General features: G+C 37.3%; 1 protein-coding gene across 1 annotated transcript; it reads right to left on the bottom strand.

The window, feature by feature from the left end:
- Positions 1–3847: 3847 nt before the first annotated feature.
- On the bottom strand, positions 3848–8928 carry LOC149162435 (uncharacterized). Its single transcript, XM_089437270.1, has 5 exons — positions 8194–8928; positions 6991–8092; positions 6521–6829; positions 6229–6406; positions 3848–6122 (listed from the first exon to the last, which is right to left on the bottom strand). Exons 1-5 carry the CDS (start codon positions 8709–8711, stop codon positions 3943–3945), a joined length of 4287 nt encoding a protein of 1428 aa, XP_089293396.1. The 5' UTR covers positions 8712–8928; the 3' UTR covers positions 3848–3942.
- Between the last annotated feature and the right edge of the window lie 2899 nt (positions 8929–11827).

Below are 11827 nucleotides of genomic sequence, written 5' to 3'. Positions count from 1 at the left end.
CTCTTGATGTTATGAGATAAAATCCTTGGGGCTAGTGTTGGTAGCCGCAACAGAGAAAAAGTAAAAGATCAACAAAGTAAACTTAATCAATCCAACAATTCACATAGAATTCACAAAGTAGGACATGGGTACTTATCGGTGGGTCCTACGCTTGATATAAATCTTGAAGCATATCAACCCTCGTTCTTCCTTCGAAGGTGCAAATTTGCACCACAAATACAAACTAGAGAGTAGAATGAATAATTCAAAGTGTACAAAGAGAAACATTCTCTGTTAATCCATCATTTGTACAATAAAACAACATAAACATAACATATGAACAAGTTGGATTGGAAAATGAGTTTATTTATTGAAATTTGTGGTAGTGAGGTAGTTACACTCACCTGATCCTAACTAAAGGCACCAAGTGGAATCTTCATTCGGATCGTCCCTTCTCGAGCCACTGAAGTTCTCCAACAAAGCTAGATGAGAGTGAGATAAGGGAACTCAACACAACAACATGGAAGCTAAGGTTTCTTGAAGTAGGGAGTGTGCTTAAAAACACTAGAAACAACAAACTTGATCGGTGAAAATTTTGTCAAAGTTTGGATGCAAAGGCAATTCATGACTTCGAGGACCATCAAGGCATGTATAAATACCACCAGAAATTGGTTTGGGTGGTTATGGAATGGGTTGCACTAGGTGGGTTTCTTGTCTAACCCGCAAATCCCACATGAAAAATCACATTATATGTGTGTGTGTGTGTGTGTGTGTTTCTTTGGGAGTACCCGCGTATATACACATTTTACATTTGGGTGGCTTGTGTATAGAATTTGGAAAAATCTTTTTAAGATAAGGTCATGGCTGCATAGGGAAAAGTAGATGTTGCCTTGCCCAACAAGTGTATCTAGTGATAGGTGAGGCAAAAGATTCTATAATAGATGCCCCCTAATGTATGAGGTCAGAAGGGGGTTTGATGGTAGATGCACATTATGTATACACGCAAGGACACATCAAGAGGGTTTGAGAGGAACTCACCAAATTGGGGACCATTCAATACTTGCAAAAGGAACTAGAAAAAAAACTCATATCCAAGTATATTGCTGATCCATGATGATGTTTTTACAAAAATATTGCCAAACATTTTACAACGTGCATATTAGGGACTAGTAAGATTTTCCCAGGTATGTGTTTGTGATTTGTGTGTTTTTATTTTGTTGTTCTCTAATTTTTGTATAGTTATAGTTTTCATACATATGCAATTAACAATACTTAATAGGTCTAGAAAATCTAAGGAGAAATAAACTTTTAGAATTTCGGATTTTAAGCATGATTTTTTCATATTTATTGTGACAAATTGTCTGATAGAATATCCACGAAAATTTACAAACTATTAATACTTTTGAATTCAAAGACCTCCAAAAATATGTTGGGTCACCTACAAACCAATCAGGGTTTTTATTGAATATGATAAAATTATTTTTCAGTATTATATAAAAAAGAATAAGATTCCTTCCATTTCAAAGATGAACAACATATCATATTTGTTATTTATATTGATCTTATAATTGTTATTAGATTTCATCCAACTATTACTCATGTATATTATTAGCATAAAAATATATTCCCTGAATAAACATCCAAAAGGAAATTTTAATATAACATCAAAACTCTCATCAAATAATACATTTATCACATAAAAATACATTTACATAAAAATTAAAAATTATAAATTATTTAGTTATTTTTCTAAAATATTATTTTCAATTTTATATTTACAATAGTGAAATTTTGAGGGCTAAAATGGACCTCAAATAAAAAATGTACAACTAAAATCAAATTTATAAGAACCAATAAAATTCAAAATGTACAAACAAAATCAAACTTATAAAAACGAATAGAATTCAAGATGATGATGTACCATGGGGATGATTTACCATTTTTGGAGTAAAAAATTAAAAATATTAAAAAATAAAAAATAAAAAAACTATTTTTTCAACTCGTATTTTCAACTTATCTCCCTGGAGTTTTACTCAAATTTCAAGCAAAGACATTCATTGGATGCATTATTTAATTCCTTATGCAAAGAGTACACATGTTGCATACTTTCGATGAAACCTACTACATGAAAAATGAGAAATACATGCAAAATGTGATTGCAATCATGTTTTTTTCTCATATTTCTCATTTTTCATGTAGCATGGTCTATCGAAAGTATGTAACATGGGTATTCTTTGGATGAGGAGTTAAATTTTGCATACAATGAATGCTCCCACTCGAAATTTGAGTAAAATCGTTGGAAGATAAGTTGAAAAAAGTAGTTTTTTCTTTTTTCCTATAAGATTTGACGATGTAATCTAATCTTATTTTATTATTTCCACTATTATTTTATAATGTTACTTAGGATGCCCAATTTAGAGCTTACAATTTCTCATAAAAAATGTTAATAATGTAAAAAAAAAATAATAATAATTGATGAGCACATGAAATAATATAATATTATATCAACTTTAAAAAGAGATAAAGTAATTGGAAATAAAAAATCAAAGTGTGAATAAGATGTTTAAACCTTATATTTTTCAAAAATATTTCAACACACTGAAAATCTATGTTAATTAATTTAATGTTAAAAGAAAATATTTTAATGTTGTATCTAATAAATATTAAATGTACAAAAAAATAAGTAATTGAAAATTAAAAATAAAAATAAAAATATCAAAACTTCCTAATAACAATAATAAGATATTATATAATAAGTCTTTGGCATAGCTCCATCTGTGCCGAATACTATTGGAAAAGCAACATACATGTGTGTAGCACCAATGATCCCTGTGCAATTTGAATTTCTGGGTTCATCTACACGAGCATAATGTCATGTCGGAATGAAAAAGGAAGAAGTAAAAGTATAATATTCTGGATGAGTTTTATTGATAGTGATTCATATCCTTTGCAAGCAGCACTCATCCTCTTTTTCGGTTCTAACGCCACCTGTATGCAGAAACTAATTCCAATCGAAAATTTCCACGGTCTATGCTATTGTTACAACATCGATTGAGGGAGTTGGGGTTCCTCGGTCTATGCTATTGTTACAACATCGATTGAGGGAGTTGGGGTTCCTTACGCCCAGACGAACCTCGGAACATGCAATATTCTCTTCTTTCTGTTGGGATTTAGTCGACCAAACAGAGATAGAATCACTGTTGGCAAGAACAAAATCATTCTATCTCATTCCTTCTCGATACTCATCAAAATTGTATTGTTGTGTCAAAGGAAAGCTACAATAATAAGAGGAAGAAGTGTAATTCATTTAATTCTTAATATTAATGTGACATTTAAAAATATTCATAATAATAAAAAAGTTTCAATGTGAGTCATCAATAAAATATTTTAAGTAATATTCATATATGCTTAAAAATAGATTTATAACAAAAAAAAACATTTAATATGGACAATGTAATCTATACAATAATATAAACTCATTAATAATTAAATGAAAATTGATTCAAACCATAAATATTTATTTAATATATATTAAAAAATAACATATAAATATATTAAAATATATAAAATATGATTTATCATATGGAATCCCAGACTCTTCCATAAAATGGCATGAAAGTGCTTATAAAAAGATTCCACTTTAATCCAATTTACTTGTGATAATTATAACTTAAAGAAAGCACTCACTCCCAATTCATATAAATATATTAAAATATATAAAATATGATTTATCCCATTAACATAATAATCGAATCCCAGACTCTTCCATAAAATGGTATGAAAGTGCTTATCAAAGGATTCCACTTTAATCCAATTTACTTGTGATAATTATAATAATTGTGACTTAAACAAAGCACTCACTCCCAATTCAACGGTATATTGATTGCAAACACGGTCAATGTCAATTTCAAATTCTCATAGCATAACTGCCTTACCATCACATGCTAACAATTCCATTTATATCTATCTCACCCTTCTCACCCTCTTCAGCCTTCTCGACCTTCTCACCCTTTTCACCATGTTAAAATCAATGACACCCGAGCATTTAAATGTGTGCATCTTTTCATAGACTTCGTAGGAGACGGTCAAACTGTCAAACCTTAGACCATAAAGTTGTATCAAGTTTCCAAACGAATCTGGAAGCACCTGCAGACTAGAGCACCCGGACATGTCAATACTTACGAGATTCGTCAGGTTCCCAAACGAATCCGGAAGCACCTGTAGACTAGAGCACCCGGACAGGTCAATAGTTGTGAGATTCGTCAAGTTCCCAAGCGAATCCGGAAGCACCTGCAGACTAGAGCACCCGGACATGTTAATACTTACGAGATTCGTCAGGTTCCCAAGCGAATCCGGAAGCACCTGCAGACTAGAGCACCCGGACAGGTCAATAGTTGCGAGATCCGTCAAGTTCCCAAGCCAATCCGGAAGCACCTGCAGACTAGAGCACCCGTACAGGTCAATAGTTCTGAGATTCCCAAGCGAATCCGGAAGCACCTGCAGACTAGAGCACCCGGACAGGTCAATAGTTCTGAGATTCGTCAAGTTCCCAAGCGAATCCGGAAGCACCTGCAGACTAGAGCACCCGGACATGTTAATACTTACGAGATTCGTCAGGTTCCCAAGCGAATCCGGAAGCACCTGCAGACTAGAGCACTTGGACAAGTAAATAGTTCCGAGATTCGTCAAGTTCCCAAGCGAATCCGGAAGCACCTGCAGACTAGAGCACTTGGACAGGTAAATAGTTCCGAGATTCGTCAAGTTCCCAAGCCAATCCGGAAGCACCTGCAGACTAGAGCACCCGGACAGGTGAATAGTTCCGAGATTCGTCAAGTTCCCAAACCAATCCGGAAGCACCTGCAGACTAGAGCACTTGGACAAGTAAATAGTTCCGAGATTCGTCAAGTTCCCAAGCGAATCCGGAAGCACCTGCAGACTAGAGCACTTGGACAGGTAAATAGTTCCGAGATTCGTCAAGTTCCCAAGCGAATCCGGAAGCACCTGCAGACTAGAGCACCCGGACAGGTGAATAGTTCCGAGATTCGTCAAGTTCCCAAACCAATCCGGAAGCACCTGCAGACTAGAGCACGCGGACATTTCAATAGTTCCGAGATTCGTCAAGTTCCCAAGCGAATCCGGAAGCACCTGCAGACTAGAGCAAGCAGACATGTCAATAGTTCCGAGATTCGTCAAGTTCCCAAGCGAATCCGGAAGCACCTGCAGACTAGAGCACCCGGACATGTCAATAGTTCCGAGATTCGTCAAGTTCCCAAGCGAATCCGGAAGCACCTGCAGACTAAAGCACCCGGACATGTGAATAGTTCCGAGATTCGTCAAGTTCCCAAGCGAATCCGGAAGCACCTCCAGTCTAGAGCACCCGGACATGTGAATAGTTCTGAGATTCGTCAAGTTCCCAAGCGAATCCGGAAGCACCTCCAGTCTATAGCACCAGGACAGGTCAATAGTTCCGAGATTCGTCAAGTTCCCAAGCGAATCCGGAAGCACCTCCAGTCTAGAGCACCCGGACATGTGAATAGTTCTGAGATTCGTCAAGTTCCCAAGCGAATCCGGAAGCACCTCCAGACTAGAGCACCAGGACAGGTCAATAGTTCCGAGATTCTCCAAGTTCCCAAACTCAGGAAGCACCTGCAGACTAGAGCACCTGGACAGGTGAATAGTTTCCAGATTCGTCAAGTTCCCAAACGAATCCGGAAGCACCTGCAGACTAGAGCACCCGGACAGGTGAATAGTTCCGAGATTCGTCAATTTCCCAAACGAATCCGGAAGCACCTGCAGACTAGAGCACCAGGACAGGTTAATAGTTCCGAGATTCGTCAAGTTCCCAAACGAATCCGGAAGCACCTGCAGACTTGAGCACCCGGACAGGTGAATAGTTCCGAGATTCGTCAAGTTCCCAAACGAATCCGGAAGCCCCTGCAGACTAGAGCACCGGGACAGGTGAATAGTTCCGAGATTCGTCAAGTTCCCAAACGAATCTGGAAGCTCCCGCAGATTACGCCAGGAGTGCAGGATAATAGTTTGGAGATTCGTCAAGTTCCCCAACGAATCTGGGAGTATGTTCAAACTGGAGCACGCACTGCATCTGCGAGGTAAGAGTCCTATGCATGTGTGAGGTGAGAGTCCTACAAGGTAAGATAATGGAATTCGTTAAGTCCTTGAGTTCGCAAAATAATTTGGTAGTCAGTCCAATTTTAGATAGTAATACAAATATAAAAAAGGAAATTGTACCTGGAGGGCCCAGTAATTCTAAGTGTTTCAACGACTGTAGATGCCAGAGTTCGTCTGGTAATGTTAAATGATCAGAAACAGAGACCACAATTTTTTCGAGATGGGTCAACTTCCCAATAGACTTCGGAACCTCCACATCTCTAGCTTCAACATACAATTCCCTCAACTGCTCCGGCGCCTGCAATCTTTATATTATCAAAATTGGTTTGACCCCTAGTATGCTAACAATACTAAAGATCAAAGCAATTTCCCAGATAAAAACATCTTATGTCAAGAACTTTCAAATGACTACCTGCGATTCATGCAGCCACAGCTTTTGAACTCCGTCATTCTTTATTGTTAGAACTCTTAAATTCTTGAGTGAAATCCAAGAAGGTAGGCTGGAGTACGGAAAGTCATTCCACTGGAGCCATATGAGTGACCTGGCACCCCGGAATATGCTTTTCATGAATCTCTTTTCCCCAAAACCACCTTCAGTCCTAATCAGCTGCAACCCCCTCACATAATTCGTGAAACTACTGCCTGCGAACTCCTTGAGGTTTGTGAACAATGGTTGAGCCCTTTCGCAGCCTTGTGAGTGATAAGTGCTAATTCCGCGCACCTTATATATTGTTTTCTCAAAGATGTTGATTAGAATCACGATTAAGAATTGTTTTTTGAAAGATGGACATCCTTGCAAAGGTTAAGTATTCAAAACATAACACACACAACTTTGACAAAAATACTATTTTGGATATGGGTCTAAAGCTTCAAAATACATACCAGTGATTTGTCGGACAGAAGCCGAAGGTAGTGGGTTGGGCACGAAAGGCGAAATGTCCATTCTGGAGGTTCAGTCTCCGCAATATGTCTGCCCAGGTCCCTCAGGTGGTCGTGCATTCTTATACAATTTTCATCGTCTACTTCCACGAGACACCTACTCTCCAGGTTCTGAAAACGAAGCGATCCTCCCCACTCCGTTCCATCCCAGATTCTTATAGCTGTATCTTTGTCCTCTCCTATAAAGAAGCAGACAATGTCTAAGAAAATCTGCTTCTCTATTTTACCGAGACTCTCATAGCTAATTTTGAGTGTAGCCATTATATCTTCGGGAAGAATTTTGGAGATATTGTGCAATAGCTCTTTCCCATACTTCAAATCTTTTCCACGAAGAAGAGATCCAAGCACTTTAAGGGATAATGGCAATCCGGCGCAAGCATCCACAAACTCTTCGACCACTTGTTTAAATTCTAAAGGAGGATCTCCTTGGTCGAACGCATGGCAGCAGAATAGCTCTTGGGAATGATGTTGGTCGAGTCCTTTTAGTTTGAAAATGGAAGACTCTGCAATCCCTGAGCTTATAAGTACATCCTTATTTCGAGATGTGACTAGAATTAAGCTACCTTGCTGAAGCGCATCTTTCACCGGTAAAAGCAATGCTTCCACCTGCCGAAGATGGTCCACATCATCTAAAATTAGGAAAGCATGAGAAGATTTAAGATACCTTTGGAGTTTCTCTATACCATCATCAGTGCTGTCTATTCCGACATTGACTTGAGCCAAGCCACTAAGAATCATACTCTGCATGGATTTTAGAGAGTTTCTCGCTACATTTTCTCTGACATCAAATTGAAAGTAAGTTTTCTTGTAATTTGATCTTCGACGGTTAAAGATCTCCTTTGCTAGGGTGGTTTTGCCAGCACCACCAAGTCCGACAATTCCTATAACTCTAGTCTCTCTGCTGCTTTGTTGGTCGAGTAACATCGCCCGTTCAAATTCTGCAACTTTCTCATCCAACCCAGTTGGATATCTAGACACATGTAATGGTCTTTTAACTTTTTTCAGCACTTCTTCCACGACCTGTTCAAGGAGCTGCTGCTCATCGCTGAAATGAAATTACTAGTCAGAAATGCCTACAATATCAAACAGTCTATCAATCCAACAAGTTAAAAGGGAGAGAGTAAGAGGAAGTGTAGGAGTACTGACTCATTATACGTCTTCTTATCGAAACCTTTTATTTCTGCAGCATCAGTGAGAGCCTTCCTCCATTTCTGGATGATGGTATCGGGGTCGTATCGTGGTTTAGAATCGAACGTTGTCTTCTGTTCGAGTGTTTGCAGGGATCGAGCATAGACTCCTTTTTCGCTCTGCGTTACCCATCGAAGATCTGCAGGCTCGACATTATAGAAGACTGGAATAATTGTTGACCCCGATTCGAACATGAGCAAGAGCTCATTAAGACACCAAGGTGAGTCTGCATATCCGGGAGAGAAAATAGCGATATGCACCGAAGCTGTTCGAATGGCACTCTGGATTTGAGGAGTTATATACTCTCCTGCTTGCAATTCATCTTCGTCGAGAAATACTCGCAGTCCGTGTTTGTTAAGGCGGTCATAGAGATGTTTGGCGAGGGTTTTCTTGGAGTCGGGACCCCTGTGGTTGATAAAGATATCAAAGACAAAGCTGTTGTTGGTGCTGGAGGATCCATATGAGGTGGATGCCATGGAAGAGAGAGTAGCTGCAATAACCTCAAGAGTCTCCTCCTCGTCTGGCTGGTCTCTCAAACGGCAAAGTGGCTACCCGCTGATCTCTCTTTCTCAATACTCGCAATTGAGATTTATGTTGACCAGATTTGTTGCCATTATATACAACAAATTTTGTTAATGGTCAGGTAACGTGGGCGTCTGATATCCATTTGTGGCCTTACATAATTTATGTGAATGCAGCGCATCTCTAAAATAGAATAGACCTTAAATTATTGCAAGTTGTCACTCAGTGCGATATACTTTGTCAAATAATTATTATTAAAATGATATACTTGGTCAAATCATTATTATTAAAATGATTCTTCTTCGGAGTTATTAAACTCTCCTTTATCAAAATATTAATATAAGTTGTCAGTTCGTGTGATATACTTTGTTAAATGATGACTATTAAAATGATTATTCTCCCCAGAGACTTGGTTAAACAATTATTATTAAAATGATTCTTCTCCCGAGATACTTTGGTAAATAATTATTATTAAAATGATCCTTCTCCCTAGTTATTAGGCAATTCTTTTTTATCAAAATATTCAAACTTTCCTGCGAGTTTATCCCGGTTATTTATGTCGGTTTAAGTTAGAATTCAAATTACATAAATTTAATGAGGAAGTATCAAAATAATTTATGCCCGTTAAGTTTCAAATTCAAATAACATAAATTACATAAAGAAGGGTTTGAAATAAAGTATTTAAATTCTAATCAACATGGTTTTCTTAATTACAATATTTGTTATTTATTAATTTATAATTTTTTATATAAATGTATATATTAATTCTATTTAAGTGGAAATTTAATTTTTGTGAAGTTTTAATTCTATTTTTATTAAAAGAAAAAGCAAAAATCAATTGCAAGAGATAAAAACTTTTTCAAAAATCATTAAATATAATAATTTAATAATTTTTAATAATATCATTTTACAATTAAATACTTTGATGGGTTGGTAAAATCTAGGATAGTGGAGGTTGAGCCTGGTCTCCCCACAGACTTCCCATGCCCATGACATACATGAGGTATGTATGATAGGTACACCAGGTCACGGAAGCGAAGACACGGAAGCCAAGAGGAATCGATGGGAGAGCTGATGCGGGAAACTGAGTTAGGTAACAGCAATAGAAAAAGCGTGGAAACTGACAAATGCGCTGTAGTAGATGTAAAACATCATGGATGACAGAGGCAAGAAAGTGCCAGATGTTGCTGGTATTCAACAATTGGGTGGTATTCTAGACCGCTAGGTTTCGAGACATCATTAAAAATGCTTCGATTCGATTCAATTCAATGCTTTCAACACCCTACCAAATGCACAACAGATTCAGTCAAAAAGAATCATAATTCAAGAAATACTTATCTTCAATGAGAGGTGATCCTCTTCCTCTTGAACCAACCTTCAAGGGCCATCAATGTCCATTGTCTACATACCAATGTTGCCTTCAATTATCCAACCAGGCCCACTAGGGATTATCTAATCTAGGGATTCATCAAATATTTCACAAGTTCTTGAGCCTCTTCACATTGACCATACTATATCTCATGTATTTTCCATAAACCAAAGTTTTCTCTCCAACCCTAACCTCATATAATCCATCAAGCCTTAATAATGAAGTTTCTCAGGGTTTTGTTTAAACCTTAGAATTCTTTTAGGTCTCCACCATACTCTTCTTACTTCCATCAATGTTGTCATCATTGGGGTGATCTCCATGGATTTTCTTCAGCTTAACTATGAAACCATGTTAATTTTTCATAGGGTTATACTGTTCTTTGCTTTGATAACTACATTTCTCCATTAACACATTAAGTTGACCCCATAGCATTATAACATTATTTAGATTTACATCATTATTCATCTGCATAGGAAACAATGTAGAAAGAACAATATGATCATCATCATCAATGCAACAAAACATAAAGGAACTATAGAAGAAAATCATGCACACATAGAGACACCAGGATTGGTTGAAGACCAGGGAAAAACCCACTACAGGGAAAACCCTTGCAAATTCTTCTTCTTCTTAGATTGTCATCGAATGATTCAACAAAAGAGAGTACAATTAGTCATATCTTCATCTATGCAACAAAATAACTATAACATCCATGACATGAGCCTGAACATGCTTATACTTGAAAACCATGATCTTGAGGACTGTAATGCCCTATCACTGACTGTAGTCAATTGTTGAATGCTGAAGTCACTAAGAAGAAAATTTGGAGTACTTATAATTCACCTTTTGGTCATGAATGCTCCCTAAGAGACTCTATGGGAGTGTCTGAGACTAATCTAGATGCTCCCAGGTGAACTACATGCGAGCGTTTGGGGCCAAACTGGACTATGAAAACCTTAACCTCCTGGATGCTCCCTTAAACACTATGTGTGAGCGTCCTAGACTTCTTGGATGCTCCCTTGACCATAGCATATGAGCATATAGGGATGAAAAACCTTAGTTATGATTGTTTTTCTGAGACTCAAAAACCTTAGACACGTGTGAGCTTTGTCCCTATAGTTTTAGACCCTTTGCCTGAGCTTTTTTCCATCATACTTGTGTGAACCAAACAATAGAAGAGATAAGAGAGTGCTTGATGATTGTATCCAAAATGAGCTTGAGGTCCCTTTTATTTATAGGCTTTTGTGATGGTTCACTTGATGTTGAGGCCAACCTATCTAGTTGTACATGTGCTTAGGGCCGACCTAATCCAATATACATGAGTGGATAAATAAAATAAAAAATCAACTTCTTCTTGTCCAAATAAGATGATCTTTAGGTCGATTTTGTCCTCCCAAAAAGAGGAATTCAATGCAATCAATATCTCCATCACGTGAGCTATCTAAAGTGGAATTTGATTGTAGTTTCATAATTTTAACAATATGAGAGAAACGTTATTGATTCAAACTACTAGATATATATGAGCTTAAAGTAATAAGTGTTTTCGCTATACATGTGATGTTATTTTAACTGTTTCAATATTGTGGCATGAACTTATTGCTCTTATGTCATTGCTCCACTTGAATTTGGGGGTGTTAGCAAGTAGATGTTTGTTAACTATTTAGCATACATTTGTTTGTATACACTTGTTTGAACAAGGAT

The sequence above is a fragment of the Pinus tabuliformis genome, chromosome 5_2 (genome assembly GCF_031772625.1).
Source record: "Pinus tabuliformis cultivar Carrire ecotype Pingquan chromosome 5_2, CPIR1, whole genome shotgun sequence".
NCBI lineage: Eukaryota > Viridiplantae > Streptophyta > Pinopsida > Pinales > Pinaceae > Pinus > Pinus tabuliformis.
The sequence above is the reverse complement of the archived record's forward strand: the minus strand, read 5'-3'. Positions and strand labels throughout refer to the sequence as shown.

Coding starts and splice junctions, on each gene's coding strand:
- LOC149162435 (XM_089437270.1), bottom strand. CDS start 8,711: ATGGCATCCACCTCATATGGATCCTCCAGCACCAACAACAGCTTTGTC. Junction 6,830..6,990: donor TTCTGTCCGACAAATCACTG/GTATGTATTTTG, acceptor ACAATATATAAG/GTGCGCGGAATTAGCACTTA. Junction 6,407..6,520: donor TGTGGCTGCATGAATCGCAG/GTAGTCATTTGA, acceptor TAAAGATTGCAG/GCGCCGGAGCAGTTGAGGGA.